Raw genomic sequence first — 27,145 nt, forward strand, 5'->3', positions numbered from 1 at the left:
TTGTTTAGGAGCTGCTTAACCAGGTCCTTGGCTTCTCTTCCTTCACGCCCTTTTCTAACTTTTTACTGTTTGTTAGCATCTCTACCAGGAAGGTGGGTGGGTGGGGCAGACAAATGAAGTGTAGGCACATCTCTAGTGTCAGCTGTGCAATAAGCCTTGTTCTTGTTTGGATGATATCTCCCTCTCCACGCCCCCCTTCCCCCCATTTCTTTTTAGACAAGGTCTCTGTACTCTGATTGGCTTGGAATTTGTTGTGTAGCTCAGCCTGGCCTTGAACTTGTGGCATTCTTCCTTCCCTAGTTTTACTAGGTTTCTAGGATTAACAGCATGAGTTCCCATAATTAGCTTACATTTTTCAGTTTGGGTTGAAGATTAAAATAAACTTGAGATTGCTGGGTACTTTTATGGGTAACAAGTATATCCTCCTTAAGATCAGTAAGCTCGCTGGCTGCTGTCTCTGAACATCCATGTAAAACATGGAGCAAGCAGTGCATATGCTGAGTAAGAAATGAGGACTTGGTGTCCTCAAGGAGTCCCTGGAGATGGCAGAGAGAAAGTGCTTTGTACTTTGCTTTCTCAGAACAACCAGTTTTAATCCTGGGCCTGCGGCTCACATTTGTAACCCCAGCACAGGGGAGGAACAGGAAGGAGAGTCAGGCAAGAGGGCCACTGAAAGGTTGAAGCCATCCTGGTCTATATAGTAAGTTCCAGGACATCTAGAGCTGTATAGCAGGACCCTATCTCAAGAAAACAGAAACAAAACCCAGTCAGTTGATTTTAATGTTTTACTGTATGAGCTAGCCTTCTAGAGGCCAGGCAGGCGCTGGCTTCACTGAGAGCGCAGGGCTCAGGAACAGCAGGAGACGCTGAAGTTCTGGGCCAGTGGTTCTTTTGAAGGATGCTTGTCGTTTTCCTTTTATTATTTTATGTGTCTCTGCTTTTTCAGTCAATGATTTCAGGATTGCTTTTAGACGTTACTTAATATTTGGCCAAAGCCTAGTATGTCTAGCTATTTTTGTTGGTCTCTGAAATGAGATTTATAAGGCAAGTCCATCTTGATTTCTGTTCTCTTTTTGGTATTGAGGAGGTTAAAATGCCAGTTTCTGAAATGTAAACATAATAATATACTGTGTTTAATAACAGAAACTTCTTCCCCTTGGAACTGACTCACTCTATTGTGCAGTGGCTTGGGGATTATGGCTCAATTGAGGAACTCCTGCACAGTGCACAGAAAGGGCACTGCATTACCATTGAGTGATGGTGCCCTCTGCTGGGGGGTGGCTGAGTGACCTTGGTGGGTCACTTTACCTCATCTGTGGAGGCTTGTCTAGATCTTAGTCTTCCTCCCTTATATTTGGAAGTCGGTTTTAGAATGGAGTAAACGTGCAGTTCTTCATTAGTTCTGGGTGTCAGGGAGGAGGACAGAAATTGGATTCACTGTCCTAGATGCTGTCCCCTCTAGATAAGATAGACTTGGTCTTCCGTCTCTCACTAGTATATTTCAATTTAATGTTGGCCCCAGCCAAGCAAGACCTGGCTTTCTAAATTTGCCAGGTTTGTAGACACTGTCATCTTCCCAGCACCTTTTAGCAGTAACTCCTTTCCTTTAATTGGGTCCTAACACTAATGAGTTAGAACAGAGGTGAACTTGAGTTTGTAACAAGTAGGGCAGATAGTGTCTGAGGATTAAAGCTGCTTCTCTGCTGTGTTTCAGGTGATAATGGAATGAAGGGTTGCCTGTCTCGTAGGTAATTGTTGCAGGCCTTTGTGTTTTTAACTGGAAATGTGTGTTTGTATAGTTCTGAACTGAGAAAGTGTTTGATTGAATTTAATTTTTTTTCTGAGAAAGTGGCTATATTTCTTATGTTACCTTTTGTCTCCTTGTCTCATGTAGCTACATTGAGAAGTTTACTGACTTTCTGCGGCTCTTTGTGAGTGTTCATCTAAGAAGAATTGAATCCTACTCCCAGTTCCCTGTGGTGGAGTTCCTGACCCTTCTGTTCAAGTACACGTTTCATCAGGTAAAGCACCCAAACTGGCCTTCCTTCATAAGAAAGAAATCCCCCACCCCAAGCATTTACAGTAGTCTTTACTATAGGAAGATCAAGGAATTCAGTCTTTCTGAGAATCCAGTGTTGTTGCTCTTGCTGTGTTTGCATATGATCTCCATTTTATAGATAAAGAGACTGAGGCACAGATAGCAAGGTTTTCAGGGACATAAAATTCTGTGTGTGGAGCCAGTATTGGGTTATACAGTCCTGTCTTTACCACGGTTGTGTTAGACAAGTAGGTTTGAGGAAAAGTCTAAGGTTAGGGGCTTATAAAAGATTTATTTTCTTTCTTTCTTTCTTTTGAGATTATAATATAATTACATCATTTTCCCCTTCCTCCAAACCCTCCTATGCACCCTTTTTTGTTCTCTTTAAAATTCTGAACTCTCATTCCCCTCATTAACTGTTGTGGTTGTGGGGTGCGTGCATGTGTGCGTGTACTCCAAGATACATTAGCAACTATTTCTCTCTGTTGCATATCTGCTCCTAAAGCTCTCCAGAACACTATATACAAAGCAATCACTAGTTAAGTTTGGGTGACATCCAATTTTGTCACCATGTAACAGAGGTTCTTTGAGTTCGTTTTGGATTTTAGGAGCTAGATACATAACCTTCTACATAGCCCAGAATGGCCTTGTATTTGTGGTAATTCTCCTGCCTCAGCCTCCTGAGGACTGTCTTTACTAAATTTGTATCCCAGTTGCCCACTACTGTGTAAACATACGCACAGGGTTCTAAAAGACTGTGTTAAGGTGTAGTTTTACATGCCATGGAATCCCCTCACTGTAATTGAAGAGTTCAGTGAATTGAGTATGTTTGTCCATCGCTACAGTCTGCCTTTAATACTGATAAGCTCTTCTTTTGTCTGTAGTGTGTTTTTCAATAGGCTTTTCATTCAAGTATGTTGTTTGTCTTAGCTACTGTTCTATTGCTGTGAAGAGACATCATGACCAAGATAATTTTCAAAGAAAGCGTTTAATTGGGGACTTGCTTACAGTTTCTAAAGGTTAATCCGTGACATGGTGGCAGCCAGGTAGGCATGGTGCTGGAGAAGTAGCTGAGAGCTCACATGTGATTCACAGGTTGTAGGCAGAGAGAGCAGGAGTGGGCCTGATGTGTGTTTTTAAAACCTTGAAACCTACCCTCAGTGACAAGGCCACATCTCCTAATCCTTCCTGAACAGCCCACCAAGTAGGAAACAAATATTCAAATATGGCCTATAGGGGCCATTCTCATTCAAACACCACAGCATACATACAAAAGAGCACATCAGCCATACAAGTACGGTCTGATGACTTTTTCCCAAAGGGACACAGCGGTTCAAGCTTCCACCCAGGTTAAAAAAATAGTATGTACTAGCACACCAGAAATCCCCACACGTTTTCTTCTCTACCCCTCCCTCCATTCTCCCTAGAGTAACCCTAGGCTTGGTCTTAGCACCACAGGCTAATTTTGCCTTGTTCTAGAGTTTCTCTAAAGGAAAGCATGTAATGTGTATTTATTTGGTCTGGCTTTTTTTGCTTGACATTGTGCTTGAGGTATGTCTGTTGTGTGCAGTGGTTTGTTCCTATTTATTGTATTCTAGTAAATGAAAACTATTCTGCTGATTTGACTCTTTCTGGTTTTGGGGAGCCATGAATCATGGATCAAATAGTCTTTCCTGTTTTGTTTTGGGTTTTTTTGTTTTGTTTTGTTAGTAGGGACTCACTTAGCCTTGGCTGGCCTTGAACTTGCTATGGAGATAAGGATGACCTTGAGTTCTGATCTTCCTGGCCTCACCTTCCAAGTGCTGGCATAGCAGTTGTTTACCACCATCCCATCCCCATTTTTCTTTCTTTCTTCCCTCCCTCTCTTTCTTTCAAGATAAGATTTTCTACATAGCTCAGAGTGGCCTTGAATTTGTGGTAATCCTCCTGCCTCAGCCTCTGTGGGACTGTGTTTATAGTTATGTAACCAGCCCACTTGGCATATTCTTGAACATACTTTTTGGTATAATTGGGTAGTTCTTTCTGTTAGTATATCCCTGAGATGGCACTGCTGGGTGAGTGAAGGCATCTAATATGAAAAGTTGACTTAAAAAAAAAATTAGCAGGAAAAAAAAAAGAAAAAAAATTACCTTTCCAGTTTATCGGGGCTAAAAGATTCAGGGGTCTAGGCTGGAGTGCTGTATGCATATGAAAAGCAAATGTTTGATCTGAAAAAAGCCTTTCTCAGAGAGGATCGGGATGTGTAAAAATTGAAATAGCTGGAGGTAGCAGTGAGGTGAATCATTTCTGGGAGCAGACAGTGGAGCGAGGTCATAGGAGGAGCCAAGCTGAAGAATTGTCAGGGTGAAGGGGCCAGTGCAAGCAGAACAGGAAGAAAACATGCTGAATACATCAGACCTGTTGGGATGGGGAGAAGAGCAATGAAGAGATTGTAGGAGGTGGGGATGGAGGAGAAAGGCAGTTTTGTAGTGGGAAAGAAGGAATAAAGAGCCAGTATAGAAAATGACTTCTAGGGAAAAGGAACAAGAATGTCTTAAACTCGCTTGGACCTAGTTCTCTTTGTGAGCTGTGGGTATTTCTGTTCAGTATGTGCCCTGGCACAACCCATTTCTGTTTAGGTTTCCTCACCTCAGAAGATGGACTACTGCTTCTGTGATAAACACCATGACTGCGGCATGGAGAGGAAAGGAAACATGGGGGAAATAGGTTATATATAGTCTCATTGAAGGAGGGCAAGCCTAGAACTCAAGACAGGAGCCTGAAGCAGAAAGTACAGAGAAGTACTGCCATTGGCTTGATCTTTCTATACAGCCCAGTCTCACCAGCCTAGGGATGGAACTGCTCACAGTGAGATTGGTTTTCCTACATCAATCAGTAATTTAGAAAAGAGCCTTGAAGACATAGCCATAGACCAGTCTGATCTGGACAGATATTCATTTGAGGGTCTTCTTTTCCCAGGTGACTAGGTTTGTGTCAGGTTGACTACTGAAGCTAACTGACTCAGCTACTAGGCTGTGCTGACCAGTTTTTTGTCAACTTGACACACACAATCTCAATGAGAAAATGCCTCCGTAAGTTCAGACTGTAGTAGGCAAGCCTGTGGGGTGTTTCCTTGATTGGTGATTGATATGTTAGGACCCAGCCTGTTGAGGATAGGTGGTCCTGGGTGTATAAGAAAATGAACTGAGCAAGCAAGTAAGCAACTTTTTTCCATGGCCTCTGCTTCCCTTCATGATGGAGGGAACTAAGAACTGTAAGCTGAAATAACCCTTTTCCTTTCCAAGTTGCTTTGGTCATGGCGTTTGCTACAGCACCAGAAACCTAACTATGGCACAGGCCAAGTTAATCTCTACTCCAAAATGGCATCATGTTATGTCAGGAGAAAAGGGTCGCCGTGCACTCGGTGTAGTCAAGATGAGGTAGAGTATAGCTTGTGGGATTAAGAAAACAAAATGAAGGCATCCTTAGGGTTTGCAGTTTTGTGCCCACTAATGGTGTGTTCTTGCTTCGTCATAGGCTCCTATTGTGAAGAGGGAAAGGTTTCTTGCTTAGACCGTATATTGGCGTATACTCAGTAGCTTTGTCTTTTCCCAGATTCATGGTCATTTTGTTACTATACAACATTTTGAGAGGAACAGTTTTTTTTCCCCTTTCTTCAGCGATTTCTCCTTTTCTACTCCCTTCCTGCATACATTCTTTAATCTGGATTCTGCTGAGACACTCGCCTCCACTGTGATTCTCCTTGGCTGCTGTACTTCTTGGGTAACTCTGTGAGCCTGAGGTCCCTATCTTCCAGCCCCTTGTTTCACAGTGTTTTCACCAGGTCCCTCATGGCCTTGCTTGCTTCCTTTTACCCCTTCCCCTACAGCCCTGTCTGGGGTAGCACAATATAGAAAAAGGGCTCTGGACTGGAAGCTGAAGTTCTCATTCTGTCTCTTGGTTGTCCTGCTATCTTGGGCAGGCAACTTCCCTTTTGAGCCTTGGGTTTCTAAACTGTAAAATAGGAGAAACAAGTGTTCATTTTCTAAGGCTGCTGTAAAGATCAATGCAAATGAGGAATCACTACTCTACACCATGTGGAAGGCATGACTTGGTATCTCAGTTACAGAACCCTGGCAGGATTGTGAGTGATTAGTTAGCCTTAGGATAAGAAAATTAAGTCTGTATACAGTTATTTTTAATAAATGGATTAGGGAGGGTTGTGAAAAATTGAGTGATTCCAAAAGTCAGGTCAGCCTGTCTATCCTCTTGTTTCCATGGCTGATGTCAAAGGCCAAGTGCACAGGCCTCTTAGAGTGGGGTTATCAGATGCAGGAGTGATGGATGGTGCTTCCAACGGTGCAAAGGTAGCACATACACTTGTTTCTAGCCGTAGCCGTGTATCCACACGTCCATGAGTATAATATGTATATTGGTGCAATGCAATGCCATAAGTTTGGCTTGTTTGTTTTTGTTTGTAGTAGCTTTTAAAAATCATTTCCATGTACATCTTATCAGTCATGTTCTTTTGAGGGGACCAGTGGTTATTCTCAAATTACAAAAGACAGTGAGGTGATTTATTGAGGGAAGCTCAGCAAACCAACACTGTAACAAGACTGCAGGTGTATGGGCAGCCTCAGTGGTCGATCTACCAACTCTCTGTTGCTTCCCTGTGGTTTGATAGTTGGTTTACCTGGTGGTTCTCTGGGATGGTTTTATGGATTGACTATCCTGGGTGGTGTTAAGGTCTTAACTGGTATCCCTTTAGCTTTCTTTGGGTTGTGAGGTGGATGGAATCTGCATGGTTTTTATCATCTTGTTTCTTTGTGGTCCTGGTGCTGGAACCCAGAATCATAAATAGGTTAGACACATGCTCTGCTGAGCTATGCCCCTGTGGTTTATTTTAATTTTTTTATAGGTTACTTTTTTTTTTTTTTTTTTAAAGACAAGATCTCACTTTGAGTTCCTACTGACTTGGAACTCTCTTGCCTCAGACTCAAATGCTGGGAGTTAAAGAAGGAGCAAACTTTTCCTGCATTCTAGTGGAATTTAATTATAATTTTCCTGCCTGAGATTTCAGTTTGGTTACCTCCTCCATGTGTCCTTCTTTATTTATTTATTCATTATTTGTTCCTTGAAAAAAATGTTATTTAAAATTTTGGATTTCCTTGTGAATCAGAAATAGAAGGAAACTTCTCCTAGTTAGCTTTCTGTTGCTGTGATAAACACATGACCAAAAACAGCTTGAGGAGAGGGTTTATTGGCTTGTGTATCCCAATCACAGTCCATCACTGGCGGAAGGGGCAGAAACTCCGCAGGACCAGAAGCAGGAACCATGGAGGAAGGCTGCTTATTGGAGGTGGCACTGCCCGTAGTGACCTGGACTCTTCTACATCAGTCTTTAAGGAAATGCCCCACAAGATGTACTCACAAACCCACTCTGTTGGAGGCAGTTCCGTGGCTGAGTTTCTCTTTTCCTAGTATGTGTCAAGTTGACAAAAATTAACTAAATCTGATAGAAAAGCTAATGTATTCTTTCCTTTAAAAAATTAAAAATTTATGTATTTATTTGTTGTATGTGTGTGTTTATGTGATTGTGTGCACTCACGCGGCACAGCATGCATGTGAAGATAGGATAATTTTTGAGAATTGGCTCTCCTTCCAAGAACTCAGGTGATCAGGACTGCACAGCCATCACTTTTACTTTGAGCCATCTCCAGCCCTGTTCTTTCTTTGTTTTGGGGGGTTTCAAGGATAGAACCTAGGGCCTCACACATACTAGGAACAGCCATGAATGACATCCCTAACCCTTTCTTTTTCTTTGGTTTTGTGGTGTGTTTTCTTTCTTTCATAATCTCAGGCTGTCCTTCAACTTGCCATATATTGGAGAATGTCCTTGAGGCCCTTCCTGGTCCTCTTCTACCTCTAGAGCGCTAGGATTATAGGAATGTGTTATCATGCCTGATTTAGGGTGTGCTAGGAATCAAATCCAGGGACTTATATATGGAAGGAAAATATTTTGCCAACTAACCTCCACCCCAGTCCAAATCCTGTTTTCATTTTCCCATTTTGGGACAGGTTAAGTTGCTCTGGCTGACCTCGAGCGTACTCTTTGGTCCAGTAAGGTTTGAACTTGAGAGAGATCCTGCTTTCATAGCCTTCAGATCAGCTGGGATTATAGACCTGTACTACCAAACCTCCTTCTCACAAATATGGGGCATAGTGAGATAGATGGTCAAGTAGCAGAACTGAAGGAAAGAAAAAGAACCATGGTGCCTAGATTTTGCACTAATAGAATCTCAAGGTTTTTAAGAAATTTGCCAAGGTCAACTGGCCAGGTGGTACCAGGGCCCCACAAAGACATGCTTTCCTCCTCTTGTTGTTTTTGTTTGCTCCTGGTTTGAGGTTGCTATTGGCCTGTTTGCAAATGTCATAAATAGACTGGAATGATACTGAACAGCTCCTTTTCAGTCTTCTATGTAGAAAGACTGACCATTGTTAATTTCCTTATAGTCAGATGTGTGGACTGTTGCCTTTGAAGCACTCTGACTTCTATTTGCTTTTTGAATTTGTAGTAGAAAAGACAGGTGTGGTCCTGCTCCTGTAAGTGACTGTGAATGTTTCCTGTAGAGCACAAGTCTCCTGCATCTCAAAAGTTGATGCAGAGTAGGCAGTTTGTGGGAGCCTCTCTGCACAGGGCTCAGACAGGTTCCTTGGCACATTCTGCAAGCCCTGCGCAGTGTCCTCACAGAGTGTCCTACAGTGCCCTTGTCTGGTTAGATTTAATAGGGTTCTCTGGTGAAGACTGACTCAAAGTCCTTAGTGGAGGTTATGAAGAACAAACTGTAGGCCTTTGGTGTTGCCATTCTGGTGTATGTGTTTCTAAGCACAACAGTTGCATTAAGTAATTTCATTGTCTGGATTTCTTTTGTATCATAGCCTACTCATGAAGGTTACTTCTCTTGTTTGGATATCTGGACACTGTTTTTGGACTATCTGACAAGTAAAATTAAAAGTCGTCTGGGAGACAAGGAAGCAGTTCTCAACAGGTAAACTTCAAAACCCTAATAAACAGAGGTAGTCACTATTGCCAGTTCCTCTTGTGCCCTGAGGGGCTACCATGCTGCTGGGCCTCCTCAGTAAAATGAGGCAAGGGAGCTGCCCAGGCAGGAACGCTGTCTGAGCATTTTCTTTTTAAAAAAGTAACATTCATTCAGAATTTTTTAGGTATATGCTTTTGTGGTTGTTTTTTAAGGCCCTAGTTTTAGAGACACATCTATTTATTAGATGAAGTGATATTACACCTGGGGTTTACTTTAAAACAACCCACTGGAAGTGTAGAGTGCTTGGAACATAAAAGATTCAGGGCTGACCTCACAGCTGATGAGTGACATGGAAGGAGCTCAGGGTTCATTATGTCCTTAAACTAGAGATGTATCAAAATCTCTCTCTCTCTCTCTCGCTCTCTTGCTCTCTCTCTCGCTCAGATAGGTTTCTTTGTGTAACAGCTCTAGCTATCCTGGAACTCTGTTAGACCAGCCTGGCCTCACACTCTGCCTCCCAAGTGCTGGGGTTAAAGGTGTGTGCCACCACTGCCTGGTGTGTCAAAGTTTCCTAAATTGGTAAGTAGTTGTCATGAAACAAATAACTAGGAAAAGAGCTGACCATGACAGAGCACACTGGTAGTCCTAACACTAAGGAGGCTGAGGCGGAAGGCACAAGTTAGAAACCCTCTACTTCAGAGATAAATGCAAATCAACATTTTCCTTGCCAGGACAGAATGCCTACAGGAGCAGCTATTGAAAGAAAGATGTGCTGGTTTGATGAGCTCATATATTTGTATGTTTGGTTCCCAAATGGTGAACTGTTTAGCAAGGACTAGGGGATAGGGCCTTGTTGGAGGAGGTGTGGCCATGTTAGAGAAGGTGTGTCACTGGTAGTGAGCTTTGGGGCTTCAGAAGCCCATGCCAGGCCCAGTGATAATGTGAGCTCTCAGACTCTGCTCCAGCACTGTGCCTGTCTGCCTGCTGGCTGTTTCTTGCCATGATGGTCATGAATTTATAAGCTGCAATTAAATGCTTTCTTTTAAAAGTTGCCTTGGTCATTGTGTTTCCTCACAGTGATACAACAGTAACAAAGACCAAAGGTTAATTCTGATTCAGTATGTGTTGAGGGAGTGTGCATGTGTGTGCTTGCAGGTCAGGGCAGCTAGTCACTTTGTATCCAGAGGCGGGAGGGAGGGAGGGAGGGAGGGGGGGAGGGAGGAGTGGATGCTAGTGCTCAGCTCTTCCTCTTTATTCAGCCTGGCACTCTGTCCCTGGCAGTTAGGGTGCTCCTTCTAACCTATTAGCCCAGTTGAGAAATTCATTTACAGTCATGCACAGAGGTTTGTTTCTTAGGTGACTACTACTACTACTACTGTTTTGGCTTTTTGAGACAGGGTCTCACTATATATTTCTGGTTGGCCTTAACTCATAGAGATCTGCCTGTTTCTGCTCCCAGTCCTGGGAGTTATGGCATGTGCCACTATGCCCAACTTTTATTATGGTTTTTAACTTATTTCTTGCTTTTAGACAGGGTCTCACCATGTAGCCCTGGCTGTCCTGGAACTCACTGTGTAGATTAGGCTGGCCCTGATCTCACAAAGATCTGCCTTCCTCTGCTTCCTGAGTGCTGAGATTAAAGGTTTGCTTTACTACAACCAACTCTTAATTATAATTTTTAAATACAGAAAATGGAGAATGTTTTTCTTGCTTTACAGACATTTTTCTTGTCTAGTATAATGTTTTTGCCGTGGGCCAGAGAGAGGAAAAGAGAAACTTGTGAATTCATCATGCGAGCAAACAGTGACAGGATCCACACACAGGAAAGGTCAAATGGCAGCTTTTCTTAGCATTAGAATCCATTATATTTTATATATTTTCCTATGGAGCTGTGTTCTACTCCACATGGAATAGGTAGGTCCAAAGATGGCGGCTTCCCTTTGTTTTCCATTGTGACAGTAGATCGCTGTGCCACCCTGATTGTTACATTTTAATATATATATTCACTAGTTCATGACAGGCACGTACGGACGGGGTCCAGCTCTGGGTGCTAGTATGCTTACTCAGGGGAGAGGCTGCAGGTGGTGTCTGGTTTGGCTTTAGCTTCCGTGTCGGCACAGTACCGATGAAAGCAGTCTCTGTGGTTACCAGGACACAACCTCTGGAGCAGCCCTGGCTCTGAAAACTCATCTGTAGTTACACTTGGTTGTGTTTAGGGAAATTCGCTCTGGAAGCTTTTGTTTCTTTATGGGTGGTGACAGTTGTTGAGCCATTAAGTGGTTAGTAAATGGAGCTAGTGTGGTTGTGCTGGTTTGCTGTCACTGCAGTATGACACCCGATTAAAAGTGCTTCAAGGGGGAAAGGGTTCTTTTGGCTCATGACTCAGGTTTCCATCCATGGTCACATGGTTGGTTCTCTTGTTTCTGGGCCGTGGTGAGGCAGAGCATAGTTGTGGGAAGTATGGGTGGAGCAAGGCTGATCACATCATAGTGGCCAGGGAAGGGGTAGGCCAAGAACTGGTAGAAGGAAGAAAAGGTCAGGGACAAGCTGTACCCTTCCAGGTCATGTCACCTCCCCGCCACAAGACCCCACCCCTAAATAGTATATCTTCCATGTCTTAGTCATTGGAGGACACTTGATAATAGTGGTGGAGGCCATGAACACCATTTCCCAGAGTTAGGGCCAAATGGATGGAGGTGGGTCCTCTCTTCTGGGTAGAGAACTGGGCTAGATCTCTAGAACTCTTCTCATTGCTGAGGTCTTGTAGATTTTTAAATTTTACAGAATACTGATACTCGAAGTTTAAACATTTGTTCTTTTGTTTACAAACGTCTTTTGATGGCAGAATAGCTTCTGAGCTGCTTTAGTGTCAGCTTGATTGAGGTTATGGGTGCAGGGTGTGTTCATGCAGCAGAAACCTAAGGTCTGGTGAGGTTACTGACTGACAGTTGTTTATGAATGAGATTCTTCAAAGAAAAGCCATTTTATCAGAATGTCTTTCTTATATGCCAAAGAGGCAAGCCCTTCGGTTCTGGGGTTGTACCTCACTCGCCTATGTTTAGTGATAGGTAGTCTTTTATATCTTGCAGTTTAGTTGAAAATGCCCTGGAAAAGTGATCAGTATGAAAATGCTCTTTAAAGCCCAGTAGACAGGAGGTGTGGAGGTTGTGACGCTGCTGAGGAGATTGCTAGCATTGAAAGTATAGGCTACAAACCAATAGATGGGATAGTGCTATAGGGAGTTTAAATGCCTTGTCTGCTTCAAGGATTCCTTTTGGTTGGGTGCTAGACTGTCATATTTCTTCCTGCACAGTGGAAGTCTTGCAGGAAGGTTAGGATTTTGGAAATCTTGGATCTGAAACATAGACACAATGGTGAGATATATAATAAGTATCCTAATGATCACAGTGATGATGATGAAAAAAAAATATAAAATGCTGCTGCCACTTGACCCTTGTGATGACCATAGACAGCTAAAGACGCCTTTTACCCACCTTCCTGTATGGCAGACTGCCATCTGGTAGCACAATGCTTAGAAATTTTGCTGGCTCCTTTAAATGATAGGAAATTTTCTCATTGATAGTTTTATTTTTCCTAAATGAAACCTTTATTTATGTGTGTGTTTAGTATACGTGCATGTATGTATGGAGTAGAGGGTGCCCGTGGAAGCCAGAAGATGTTCGGTTCCCTGGAACTAGAGTTACATGCAGTTGTGAGCCTCCTGATATGTGTGCTGGGAGTGCTCTTACCAGCTGATCCATTTCTTCACTACCCTCTTAACCTATATTTTTTGACATTTATTTTGTATTGTGTATGTGTGTGAGAGAGACAGGGAGGAAAGGAGAGAGGGAAGGAGAAGGAGGGAGGGAGAGAGAGAGAGAAAAAGAGAGAGAGAGTTTCATGTGTGTGTAGGTGGCCATAGAAGCTAGAAAAGGGTGTCAGATCCCCCAGAACTGGAGTTACAAGAAGTTTTAAACTACTGCCTTAGGTCTTAGAAAGCAAACTCAACTCTTCTGGAAGAACAGAACCATTCTTAACTTCTGAGCCTTCTTCACAGCCTCATGATTTATTTTTTAAATATGTATATGTACACACACAAAGCAAAAAAAAAAAAAAACGAAATCCTCAAAACTGGTCTGACAGTAACTACCCCCTCCCTAGGATCTGTTTTTTTTTTTTTTTTTTTTTTTTTTTTGCTTAACACTCTAGCGGTTGAGGGAGTGGACTGGAAAGAAGAGCACCAAGATAGTGCACTGGGGTGTACAAAGAAAGAACATTGAACTTTGGCTTATGCCATCCCTTTTATTATATGTCTCCACAAGTATGTTCGGTGTAAATGCTTTTAAATTAAGGGTTTGAAGGTTTGGAAGTCACTGTTCTGTCTGGTATATCAGAGACGTACTGTTTATAGGAGTGGCTGATAAAGAACATTGGTGTTGGTAATTACCATACTTATTTTAACTCTGAGCATACAAATGTGATCAAATGTTTGTCATCTGATAACATGGGCATGCTTTTGGAATCACATTTGTGGCTTAAGCCGGAACTTCAAAATTGGCTGATCTGTAGGAAGTAGTCAGAAATTGTTTTCTTGGTGTCTCAAATAGGAAACGTAGGTGTGGTTAGGTCACAAAGGCAGCATTCATTTCCTGTCCCTTGTGGGTTTAGAGTTTTGCATCATTTGTTACAACAAAGAGACATTGCAGGCTATGGACTTCGAAGCACAAATGTACTCAGATTTATTTGTGGTCCTAGGAGCTTGGAAACTGGAGGATGTTGGAAACTGCATATTCCTTGTCCAGTGAGAATGTTCAAGTTTCTGGCTGAAAGCTGTTAGGACTTCAGGACTTGGGCCCAGTGTGAAGAGAAATGTCTGCATCATGCCCTGCTTAGCAGAATTGTGGGTCAAGTTTATTGTCCTGCTCATCAGTTAGAGATCATAGCATAGAGAGCCTGAATCTCAGGGTGCGTTTGCACCTTTGTGCTGGGTGTGGTTCTGCCTTCTTCACACTGTGGAGGAAACCAGCTGAACCAGCACGTGGGACCTTGGCTTGCAGTTGGTGCCCCCTGAGAAAGTGTTTGCTGCTTGTTCTCCCCTTTTTCTTGGTGCTCATCCAGGGATCAGAGACTTGTGTAGAAACTTAGGTTTTTACAGGAAGAGGAAGAAACCAGTGTGTGAAGCAACCTAAAGTTATTGTGTCATGTCCTGGGAGCCTCTGTCACAAGAGTACTGGCAAATGCTGGCTACAGACTAGCACAGGAATTTGAGTGTCCTTAAGTCAGGCTGTAAAACAATGTGGATTGTTCTGCTTAATGAGGAAGTCAGTGTTGTTGTTGTGTACGACACTGTATATAGTTAAAAAAGTGTTAACAAGGTAGAGGTCAGAGTTCAGTAGCTACTTAGCCTTTATATAGAAATATTTATGCCCAGACTGCACTATAGATGGAAAATTTATCTGGAATTTTGTATCATTCATATGCAGTTACTGACTTGGAACTATTTCTGTGTATTGACTCATTTACATCCTCACTTTGCTTATTTGTGTTTATTGGGCACCTACTTTCTAGCTGCTTTAACTTGCCTAGTTTTGTGTAGCTAAGTTTTTGTCTAGTAGGGTTTTTCTCCATTTATGCACATACACTTTGTTTTAAAGGTTTTTATTTTGTGTGTATTATTGTCAGCCTGTTTGTATGTGCCGGTGCCCAGAGAGGCCAGAAAAGCATCATATTATGGAACTGAAGTTACAGACAGTTGTTAGTTACCATGTGGATGTTGGTAACTGAACCTAGGTCCTATACTAGAGCAGCAAGGCCTTTTAATTGGGCCATATCCCCAGCGCAGTATATGTACATTTAATGTTATAAATTTACCCCTAAGCACTACTTCAGCTTTATCAGAGGTTAATATATGCCATGTCACTTAAATTATTATCAAAATTCACTTTAAATCTCTATTTTATTTCCAAATATTTGGAGTTTTTTTTCATATATCCTTGTTAGTGTTTTCCAGTTCACTTTTGTTATCTGGATGTAGTTGTATGATTTTTGGTTCTTTTAAGTTTTTTAAGGAGATGAAGAGATAGCTTGGCAGTTCAGTGCACCGACTGCGCTGAGTTTGATTCCCAGCACTCATGGTTGGCTCACAGCCATCTGTAACTTCAGTTCTTAAGGGTTCCGAACTTTTTGGTCTTCTCAGGTATCAGGTATGCGTGTGAGAGACAGATAAAGCACTCTGTCTGTTCTTAGGAGGGCAGTAGTGCTACTGGGTTAAGATATCAACTTATCCTTTCTTACCCCTGGCCCCAAACACAGTTACATTGAGGGTAGTTCTTTTTACATGTCGGCTGGGGTGAGGAGAGACACAGTTCAGCACCTTTCATCTGAAGAACCTCATAGAGGATCATTTCGATAACACTAGTGACTACTGGTCAACTTGACATGGGGATCTACTGGTTGTCTCTCTCATGGGAAAGGCAGTAAGAAGGATTACACAGACACCACATGTCGGGCTCAGGCAGTGAAATAAGAAGTGGAGAGATTGGACCAAAGCTACTTTTTAGAAACCCTACTGCCTTAGGTTTCTCTTGCTAATAAAAAACCATGACCAGAACCAACTTGGAGGGAAAACTTTATTTTAGCTTACAGCTCCACATAACATCCCATCACTGAGGGAAGTCAGGGCAGGAGTTGATGCAGACATCATGGGGAAATGCTGCTTGTTGGCTTGTTCTCATGACTTGCTTATACACCCCATGACCACGCACAGTGAGCTGGGCTCTTCTACATCAATCACTAATTAAGAAAATACCCATATTCTGATCCTACTGCACGCACTGGCTTTGTGGGAGCCTAGGCAGTTTGGATGCTCACCTTACTAGACCTGGATGGAGGTGGGTGGTCCTTGGACTTCCCACAGGGCAGGGAACCCTGATTGCTCTTCCGGGCTGATGAGGGAGGGAGACTTGATTGGGGGAGGGGGAGGGAAATGGGAGGCGGTGGTGGGGAGGAGGCAGAAATCTTTAATAAATAAATAAATATTTTTTTTTTTAAAAGAAAATACTCATAGACTTTCCCCACAGGCCAATCTGGTGGGGGCATTTTCTCAGTTAATATTCTCTCTCAATGACTGTAGCCTGTCGAGTTGATATAAAAATGAGCTGGTATACCTGAGCTAGTAATTTTCTTTACTGTCTTTGTGTCCACTGGAAAGTGTAGTGTTTTAGCTGTCTCAGTGCCAGCGTTCAGTTACTCAAGGTAGGAATGGAGGCCGTTAATAGGTATAGACAAGCAGCTAGGGTGTCTATCGTGTCCATACACCTCTTCCATGCCTGCCACACACTTTGGGAGATTGGATACTTGTGTGCCTTTAGCACAGTTCCTGATGGGGTTTATTTAGCAGTGCCAAAATCTATCTGTGCTTTAGTCTGAAAGGGATTTTCTTTTTGTAAGAGTGTTTTGATCTTATGTAGCAATTTATAGCAAAACACGTATAGCCTTATGGGTTATGTCACAGGTAAATGGAAGGTAATGTGCTCCAGGCCTGAGTGTTAATTATCTTCCTGGGACATCCACTTAAGTGTGATTTTCCCCACACATGTCAATTTTATTAATAATTTCCCCAGCCCAGTATTCTTTCCTGTGCCATACTCAGTTTCTATTCTATTCTAGGCCTGTGTTTGCTATATTGTTAAATCACTTGAAAACAATGGTTCAGTCTTGTGGAGAAGGGGCAGTGTGTACCCACAGGTAGGAAATGAGCTGTTGTACCCACCTAACTGAAATGTGATAGCTCAGGATTGCTAGACGTCTGTAGACTGTCTCTACAGAGATTCATCTTACGGCTGACAATGCTTGGACTAGATGGACTACAGTTGGCCTTGGTTTGAGTCTTTGAAGTTTGTCTCTCTTGGATTAGGTAGCAAAATGGTTAGGGTACTACTCCGAAAACAGAAACCACAAGTATTTTAACCAAGACTCCAATGTAGATGGCTGATTAAATAGGTGTTAGAAGGCTAGGAAAACGGTGAGGAAGGCAACACAGTTGATAACTACATGAAGCAGCTCCACCACTAAGTCAGGGGCAGGGAAAGGGGATCAGTGGGTTAATTAAGTTCCATGTAGTTGGTGAGGGCTCAGGATTTTAAAGATGTAGCCTCACCTCTTGTTGCAGGAGCTCTGAGGAGGCCTGGGAAGCTGGTATTCAAGCGTTCCTTCAGGAGCTCTTGACTCACTGGGAATGCTTGTGAGACAGGTGCTGGGAATGTAGAATGAAGTTGGGGTGGGGGCGTGGGATAGCTGTTGCTGGGCAGCATTGTCAGAGAGCAAACCTACAGGAAGGATGAACCCTTCACCCTTCTTTTTACTTTGCAGTCTTCCTTTAGCATCCCAGCAGCGAGTCCAATAGTCTCAGGATCCCTGTGCTTTGTTGAGCCTCAGCCCCACCCACACACTGACAAGTGGGAACCACAGTTTAACTGGTTTTAGGTTTTCAGGAGAGGAAGCATTTAGGTGCATAATCTTTTCTTAAAAACAATCGGTTTTTTTTTTTGTTTGTTTGTTCTCCCCCCCCCCCCCCACGTGATACCAAGTATTCTATAATGACTTGGTATCTTCTTTGCTAAGTTATTATTGTGGAAAGTAGCCACATGTGGGGCTTGAGGTATTTCTTCAATAAATTACTTTTAGATACAAACCAGAGGGTCAGGATTTCCCCAAGGCCCTTTAAATTTTCCTTTTAGTTTCTGAGTGATCTTAAAATTAATTGAAGGTTGAGTTTTAGGTTTGACTTAAAGCCACTGGTAGTTTATGTGTAGAGAGAACATGAGGCTTGAGTTAGGGAGCCCTGACTTCAAAATAGCCTTCTTATTGATCTTGAGCAGTTTAATTTTAGTTTTCTCACACTTTACCTCTTATAGCTATTAAAAGTGTTAACCTGGATGTGGTGCACATCTTTAATCCCAGCACTCAGATGCAGAGGCAAATGGCTCTCTTGAGTTCAAAGCCAGCCTGGTCTTCAGGACTACATGGGAAAACCCTGTCTCGAAAACAACAGAAAAGGTGTTATTTGTTGATACTCAAATACAGGATTAGTAGTTCCCAGGGAAGTTATTTTTAAAAAAACCTCAAAAATATGTAGTAAGAGACTTAAAATGTTGCCCTAGAAATATGTATTTGATACAAAAGAAGGTAGTGATTGAAGAAAAATGGCAGAAATCAGACTTACTTTATTGGTAATTATATTAACTATAGTGGATTAGATTCAGTTGTTAAAAGGCAGAGATGGGCAGAATGGATTTGAAAATTTATGATTCAGTTACTAAGAAACTCACTTTAGATTCAAATAAGGAGAGGTTGAAAGTCAAAGGATGGAAAATTATATTCCATGCAAGCAATAATCACAAGAACTCTTAACTGTAGAAGAGAGACCATCAAAGATGTGTGATGTAAGTAGTCAAGTACCACTTCTCTCATTTACGCCCATGCCAACTCAGAAACAGCACCAGGGTTGAGGTGTGTCCACAGCAAGTACTATTCCTCCAGTCCAGGAGGCCTCTGAAAGCATGCTTTCCCTTGATGTTGGCTCTTCCTTCCTCCCTAGGTACGAAGATGCCCTGGTCCTCTTGCTCACAGAGGTATTGAATCGAATCCAGTTCAGATACAACCAGGCCCAACTGGAGGAGTTGGATGACGAAACTCTGGATGATGATGTAAGAGGCATTTCTCTTCTGTTGGTTTACCTTATCTCATTGCTTCTGAAAATGTTTTACAGGCGTTTTACCTCTGCAGACTAGGAATACAGAGAGACCAGGTGTACATGGGGGATGCTGTAAGGAGTACTGACTGTCTACCTAGCTGGGATCTGGTGGAATAGTTCAGGAGGTATTTAAATGAGAAGACTGGAATGATAGTCTATGTAAGGCATATGCCATAGGCTGTTATTTTTTTAAACTGAATCTTGTGCTGGTCTGCACAACATTAATAAGAAAATATTCTTATGGCACAACTTTAGCTTATCTTTCCTTCTATCAAACACTTGAAAATTTTCTAATATTAATATCATACTCAAAGTTAGAGTGACTGGTGGCATGATCCTGACCTTGAGAGTAGATTCTTAGGATAAGAAAAAGCACACTGGGCTGGAGAGATGGCTCAGTGGTTAAGAGCATTGCCTGCTCTTCCAAAGGTCCTGAGTTCAATTCCCAGCAACCACATGGTGGCTCACAACCATCTGTAATGAGGTCTGGTGCCCTCTTCTGGCCTGCAGACATACACACAGACAGAATATTGTATACATAATAAATAAATAAATATTAAAAAAAACCAGTTAACTTTGAGTAAATATTAAAAAAAAAGAAAAGAAAAAAAAGAAAAAGCACACTACTTAGAACCAGGTGGCTTTCATTTGAATCTCTGCAGCTTTGGGCACAGAGATGTATTTTTGAGGTTTTCTGAGCCATGATTCCTTCATCTCCATAATAGAAATGGCCTATTTTGCTGACTTATGTTGACAGTTACTTGAGGCAATACAGTGTGGAAGGGTGAGTTGTGCTACTGACTGAGGCGGGATTCCTCATGTTAGCTCTTCTAAGAATCTCACACAACCTGTTGAAATGCATCCTGATTCTGGGACCAGAGTTTTATGTTAATGACTGGTCCCTGGGGACACCGATACTGCCTATGAGCCATGCCTTGAATGGTGATAATTGAGTCAGGTATATGTAAAGAAGTGACTGCTGCCTATCAATGGGATAATAGAAAAGTCACCCAAACTTTCACATTGTTTCTGAATTCTATGATCCTGGGAAGAAAAGAGAATTGTTCTATGTGAATTATTTGCTTTCTGAAGAAGTTGCTTGTTAGGAAATGAAATAATATTTAAAAAAAAATAAATAACTGGGCCCTTTCAAAGTTCCAAATTCCTGGTTTCACTATTTCCTATTTTCTCTAAAGTTAACATCTGAGAATAGACTTAAGGCTAAAGGGAGGCTGGTAATAAAGAGAACAGGGACCTACCTGCCTGTCTGGGAGAGCTGATACCTTTGTTTCTTCCCCACAGCAGCAGACGGAGTGGCAACGGTACTTACGCCAGAGCCTGGAGGTAGTGGCCAAAGTGATGGAGCTCCTTCCTACACATGCCTTCTCAACTCTGGTAACTCACCATTTGAAGGGGAAGTCTAATTTGTTCCTGGCTTTTGTTCTGGAACATGGCTTTTGTACTTATCGGTCTGTCCATATTTTTCTTTTCCCTTGTTCTGTCTCTATACATTATTTTTACTTATGCTCGTGTGTGTGTGTGTTCATTCATTCGTGTGTGTGTGTTCTGTCTATCTGTTAAAGGCAAGACAGGTTACTGGGGTCAGCTTCTGCACATAACTGCAAGCCACTACTTGGCATTCTGTCACAGGAACTAACAGGTCACTTTGCTACCTGCCTTTCTTAGGCAAGTTTAAGTTGTTCTCTCCCCCCCCCCCCCCGGCAGGATTTTTCTGTGTAGCCCTGGCTGTTCTGGAATTTGCTCTGTAGACCAGGCTTGAACTCACCGAAATCCACCTGCCTCTGCCTCCCAAGTGATGGCGTTAAAGGTGTGCACCACCTCTGCCAGCTAACTCTTATCTTAAGGGTGAGTATAGTAGCCTAGGAAAGAAAGGCAGAAGGTCTGTCTGCTAAATGAGCAGGGGAAACTGATAGTCCCATACCTGGGTCTGTTTTTCTCTTTGCCATGAACATTAATAAGACATATTTGATATTTTTTTCAAGGTCAGGACCTTCTCAGATTTGATAGAAGACCTGGCTCTTAAAGTCGTAGGTCTTGTTAAGACAGTACTAGTCATGCCCCAGAATCTTTTGCTATGACTTTAAAAGCAATCAAACTGACCTTGATTTCTTTATTGTTTTGGCACTAGTAGGTTTTATCTGTAGGTCTTGGGAGGTCACTGAAAGGGAACCGTGCTTAGCATCTGTATGTGACCCTGTCTTTCTCGTCGGTACTTAACGCTTTAATGTTAAAAATAGTATCAAAACTTGTACTTATGATTTTTGTTTTAAACTTTGTCTCTTTGTTTTCAGTTCCCAGTTCTTCAGGACAATTTAGAAGTTTATTTGGGATTACAGCAATTTGTAGTTACTTCGGGGTCAGGTAAATTGGTCTTTACTTTCAAATTTAGTTTAGCATTAAAAAGACTGAACTATTGAGTTATTGCCACCTCTGCTGTAATAATGTGATTTGCCTTGTACAGCTTCTCTTCCCATCTCTTCAACTTCTAAATAAAAGTTTTTAGAAATTCCTACTACAAAGAAGCTGTGGGGGAAAGCTAATCAGGGCTCGGATTAAAAAGCCCTGGAGTGTTTCCTTATATTCCTTAAAACAGCCGGTATGTTAGAAATAATGGCTGTGGGATTTCACTAGGGCAGTATCTTCCTCTGACTTGTGATGTGAAGCAGCCAGGGTAGCAGCTCCATTCATTTTTGGAGTGCTCCTGCAGTTAGCAGTCTGCAGGAGGCTCTGCCCACAGCTGGCTGCAAAGACCTTTGCTGTCCGTGGTTAGAGTGGAGGGTTAACACTTGTTACTCTGCGGATAATAATTACAACCTCTTTGTAGAGCACACATTGCATGCCAGGCACTATGTTGTTTACTCTGTCATTCCTTTTTCTCCTCTGTACTTTGAGATAGAAGCATTGTTACTAGTTATTGTATTTTACAGAAGAGGATAATGCTCTTCAGAGATGTTGATTTACCCGGGGCCACATAGCCAGCCAGTTTGTGCTAATAGCGAGATGGAATAATGGGGAATGGTGGAAAGATGCCGTAAACTGACGTTCATTTTTGCCAAGTGAAGACACCAGTGACCTTAGATCCGTGCATCACCCCACCTTGCCCCTACCCTGCCCTGTTTATCCCACTGTGTACTGCTCTTCTGCATTTCCCTACAGGCTGGTCTGACCTCTTGTCTGTCCAGAAGGCGGCTTCCTCCTGGGTGAACTTTCCATTCATGGTAGGGCCTCCATAGGGCCTCTTTGTGAGGCTGCCCTGGCAGCCTGGGCCCCAGGAGGGTGATGAGTCTTGGCATGTCTCAAGTTCAGGCTCTGGCTCTGTAACCAGGATGAGAACAGTTTATGTAAACTTTGAGAAGGCACTTTACAAAATGAATATGTGTGTTTGCACTAATAAGATCATTTGATGTGAAATGCTGGATGGTTCTAGAACTGGTGGTCTCTCCTTGAGGGCCATTGCAATTAGAGTCATACTCTAGGCCCTAAGGATGTTATCTTTTTAAAAAGAGTGTATTCAGACAGGTGGTGGCGGCACACACCTTTAATCCCAGCACTTGGGAGGCAGAGGCAGGTGGATCTCTATGAGTTTGAGGCCAGCCTGGTCTACAAGAGCTAATTTCAGGACAGGCTCCAAAGCTACAGAGAAACCCTGTCTCAAAAACCAAAAAAAAAAAGGGGGGGGGGTTATCCTGCCCTCTTCCATTGACCCATAAGGTCAATTCAGTGTTGTAGTTGACTTCTTTTGGTGGTGATGATGGTTTATCATTTTGTAGTCCTGGTAGGCCACAAATGTGCTATATAGACCAAGCTGCCCTACCCTAGAACTTACTGAGTGCTGGTTTTAAGGCATGCCTCCACCATGCCTGGCTGTCATTGATTTTTGTGTCTGGGTAAATGTCTGCATGGGTTTTTAATCCTTTTCTGAGATTGCTGATACTCAGCTTCCCATCACAGAAGGGCAGGTAGTCTTAGGTCTCCCTGCATTCACTAAAGCCCATCCTAGGCCAGTTTCACAGGGCACTTGGTTCTTCTGTTATCTCATTCTCGGTGCATATTCTAGTGGTAAAACCTCTCAGACCAGATAAATAATTATTTCTTGGTTTAAAGGGAGTTTTCTTGCCCATGGTGAAGCATTCCTCAATGCCTTAGCAACTTGGAAGCCAAGTTTCCACTGCAAAGGTTATTTAAAAAATTAAAAATGTTGAACAGTTTGTTCTCTGGTTCCCATGGCTGCTTGCTGCTTCAAGTAACCTCCCTGCTATGCTGGTCAGTCTTGGTGGGCTGTGAAGCTCATGCCTTTCATTGCTTTCCCCTTTGTGGGGCCTTTACTTCTTCAGTCTCAGGGCTGGTGAGGAGTCAGGTACAATTTCCTTTTCATTTGACAAGTTACACTTGAGTGTTTTGTAATTGGTAGCTAAACCAGTAAGGTTACTTACTGTGCAGCTCAGGGATGCTGCCCATCCCTGCCCCCCAACACACACTCCCGCCAGGCACTGTTTTGTTAGCATATTTGCTACTGCTATATTTCCTGCTAATGCTTTCTTGGTAAAACAAACAAACAAACAAAGCAAAGCACGTCCATGCCAGCTGCTGTATATCTCATGTCCCTGACAGGTCAGCTTTTGCCCTCGCTGTCAGTCTCTCCTGTGTGTGGATGGTGACCTTCTTTTTGGCTGTTCTCCTTATACCTATTTTCTATTTGGCTTCTTTTGTTCCTCACTGAGATTTTCCCGTAGCTCTGAGTAACTCAACTCTTGGTTTAGCTACACAGCTTTCTTGCTGAAGAGATTGTTGCATTTACAGGATAGGAAACTTTCAATTTATGATTTTTTTTTCAGAGACAAAGTTTCTCTGTAGCTTTGGTGCCTGCCCTGGAACTAGCTCTTGATAAGTGAAGGTTGGTTTCTGATTTGTGTATTCTCTCAGGGTAGAATACCTTAAATGTTCATATTTATACCTCTACCCCTTCACCTCTTGGTCAAGGAAGCTGCTTTTTAGACTGCTTCATGGTAGCTTGGTTTAGCAGGGAAAGAGGACTTTGAAAGCTTGTCTAATTCAGTATGTAGTATCATTTCCATTTAAAGGTTCTACCTCACAGACATTCAATGTTCTGTGTACTGGGTGTGGCTCCTGTGAGGGATCTGGAGGCAGTAAAGGGGATAGGCTTGCTGATTTTTGTGTAGTGACAGGGAGGAGGCGTGCCCATGACCTAGCCTTGGCCAAGTAAGAGAAAACACGTGCCATTGTGCACAGGCCTCCCTTCCCCTGCATGCCGTGTGTACTTCTGAGGCCAGGGGCAGATTTCCTAGAGGAGTGGGACAAGGCTGGAGAGCATAATTGGGATCCTTCGTGCTTCTGTGTCTGTCTGCCTTGCAGATGGCTCGGGAAAGGATCAGCTGCAGTGCTGAGTGCCATGAACCTTGGGTGGGACATGTATTAGATTGAATTAGACAGAATTTGTTTTATTCAGTCCAAAAATAGTCAGCTGTCAGCAGTTTCATTTTATTCAAACCCACAGTGAAAAACACATATGCAGCCTGTCTGGGCTGTTTTCTATTCAAGGTGTCATTCACATGGCTACACAGATGCAGGTGTGCTTCACAGGGTTGGTGTTGAGGATCCTCGGGGAACGGGGAATGGAGGTGTTCTTAGGTGATCTGAGTTTAGGAGAAAGGTGCAGACACACAGCAGACGACTCATTCTTCCTAGTGTCTACGATAACTGCTGGGCATAGTTCCACCAAAGGGCTTCATAGCAAGACAACAGATGGTAGTGGAGCAGACACCAGCGGAGGAGGTTTGGTGATAGAGGGGGAAGTCCTGGAGTGGCTCTGGGAGGACACAGATTTGAAAAGTGCTAAGGGAATGTGGGTTTGCAAGTGTCCAAACCTGGGTCTTAACTATGGCTTCCCCACTTGATATCTCCCACACGTGATAAGCATGGTCTTTCTCTAGACTGAGTCCTGATGCTCTTTGGTTCTATGAGTGGCTATGAAGAGACTGGTCCACAAGACCAGTCAGGGGTGTTTTGTCATTCATCTTAACATCATACTTGCTAGGTTTAGTTTTATGTTGAAAAGTAAGAAAGTGTCAGGCCTTAGAAAATTTTTAGCTCATTGTGATCCATAATAATTACAAAATTGAACCATGCCTGCAGATTGTAGGGTTTTAATGTACTCCGTCTTATAGTGAATTAGGTGATAGTGTCTTTCCCATTTTAAGGTTGAAGAGGCAAGCTTGGAAGGGTCGATGGTACAGTGAGAAAGTAGCAGGGATTGTCTCTGTGCCCAAGTCCTAGGCTGTCTTTTCCTGTTGTACTGGCCTAGATCCTGGGATGGAATGCAGAGCTCCCAGAGGGCACCAGCTCTGCCCTGGAAATAGGACTGTGGTGGGCATGTCACTTATTGGATTCACCCATTTGCATGGCCTGTGTGTAGGTTGATAATGTCATAACTGCCAGTGTCAGAAGGAATCTAATCAGGGATATACCAGGCTGTTTGTCCTTGCCTTGGGTCCCTGGAACAACATGGGTAAAGTCATAGGTAGAGGCTGTTCCCAGATGTGCTGTTCTGTACTGGAAAGCAACTAAAGATTTTTATTGCCTGAAGCATTAGTTTGCTCTGTTTGGCTTGTTAGGAATGGTTGTTTATTACAATTAAAGTTTGTTCTTCTCTGGAGAACTAAGAGATACTGTATTCCAGGACACAGGCTGAACATCACAGCGGAGAATGACTGCCGGCGCTTGCACTGCTCACTGCGAGACTTGAGCTCCCTGCTGCAGGCTGTGGGCCGTTTAGCTGAGTACTTCACTGGGGATGTGTTTGCTGCAAGGTTCAATGATGCTCTCACAGTCGTGGAGAGGTAGGCTGGCTGGACCCTGCAGCCCCTCCTTTTTATGGAAGGGTGGCATGTTGTGTGTGTTCTGTGTTTTTCCATGTGTAGGTTAATATGGAGCAGATTGCCATTTGATATACTGAGCTTTAAGGCCTCCATCTGTAAAACCGTGGGAAAGGGTTCTTGAAGTTTTACTGTAAGAATTGAATAAGGTACTTAGCATGGTGAATAAAACACATGATGGATAAAATAATAAGCCAAGTTGTTAGTTTATTGGCAACCTGTATAATTGGTATTGGACTCAGAAAAATCCAGGCACAATCAAGCTCTATGTCTTTCCTGACAGGATAAAGAAACATCAAAAAAGCCCTACTGGGGCTGGGAAGATACCTTGCAAGAGTGACCTGAGTTTGATCTTCAGAACCAATATTTAAAAACATAACAAAACAGGGAAGGGGAAAAAACCCAGGCACAGTGACACACACTTGTAATTTCAGCTTTGGGGAGGCAGAAACAGGCTGATCCCTGGGGCCTGCTGGCCAGACAGTGGGCTTCAGTGAGAGGCTTGCATGCCCCCCTCCCCCACCATCCGCCAAAAAAAAAAAAAAAGAATAAAATGACAGGAAGGAAGGAAGGGGAAAGAAAGGTGGAAGGTATCTGAGGAATAATGCCCAGGGTTATCCTTTGGTTCTCCACACTGATATATAATGCACACACATGAATTATGAATGTGCACAGACATATTCATGCATGAGGGAAAGGGGGAAAGATTTCACTAGAAAGCAGCATCAAATTGAAGAATTCAATTCTTGTCATGTAGGCCACAGGTATTAGAGGTATAGGCTATTGATGGTTTGTCTAGTCCAATTAAACTCCTGAGAAATGGGGCAGTCTCCAGTCTTGGCTCGAGTTTGGGTCCGTGGAGAGAAATGCAGCTGTTTGCTGGGAAACATCTCATTTAGATGCCCAGTCCCCCCACTAAACATTTTAGACACTGAAAGTCAGGTGGGAAGTATTGGGTACTTTAGATTCTTAGGATAAGAAAAAGCACACTGGGCTGGAGAGATGGCTCAGTGGTTAAGAGCATTGCCTGCTCTTCCTAAGGTCCTGAGTTCAATTCCCAGCAACCACATGGTGCCTCATAACCATCTGTAATGGGGTCTGGTGCCCTCTTCTGGCCTGCAGGCATACACACAGACAGAACATTGTATACATAATAAATAAATATTTAAAAATAAATAAACCAAGACTAGTGTATGAGAGAAGGCTTTCCCTATAGTTTTGTGATTTGACTAGCCATTGTGATTAGTTAGCACTGTTGTCTGATAGGTCACATGAAACCTGATATTATAGTTGCTGAACACAGATACATCTAATTACAGGTTTAGTGTAGAACACAACTTAAGGAGCTCAACACCAGAAGGTAGGGAAATGACTCAGAGGGTGGTACTGAGTGCTTGCTATATTGTGGAGCCAGACA

The 27,145-nt window shown here is 42.8% G+C and overlaps 1 protein-coding gene across 2 annotated transcripts in view; it reads left to right on the plus strand.

Annotated features, from left to right (window-relative positions):
• Window positions 1-27,145, plus strand: part of Xpo6 (exportin 6) — a 110,332-nt gene that overhangs the window by 57,631 nt on the left and 25,556 nt on the right. For both annotated transcript variants that reach the window (XM_041666499.1, XM_041666500.1), the window contains 6 exons: window positions 1,895-2,021; window positions 8,957-9,066; window positions 18,659-18,767; window positions 20,117-20,209; window positions 21,127-21,196; window positions 25,533-25,692. In XM_041666499.1, coding sequence (XP_041522433.1) covers window positions 1,895-2,021; window positions 8,957-9,066; window positions 18,659-18,767; window positions 20,117-20,209; window positions 21,127-21,196; window positions 25,533-25,692 — 669 coding nt within the window. The remainder of the gene's footprint in view (window positions 1-1,894; window positions 2,022-8,956; window positions 9,067-18,658; window positions 18,768-20,116; window positions 20,210-21,126; window positions 21,197-25,532; window positions 25,693-27,145) is intronic.

Source organism: Microtus oregoni, unplaced genomic scaffold (assembly GCF_018167655.1).
Source record: "Microtus oregoni isolate MIOR12 unplaced genomic scaffold, Mior012 000016F_ref0000370, whole genome shotgun sequence".
NCBI lineage: Eukaryota > Metazoa > Chordata > Mammalia > Rodentia > Cricetidae > Microtus > Microtus oregoni.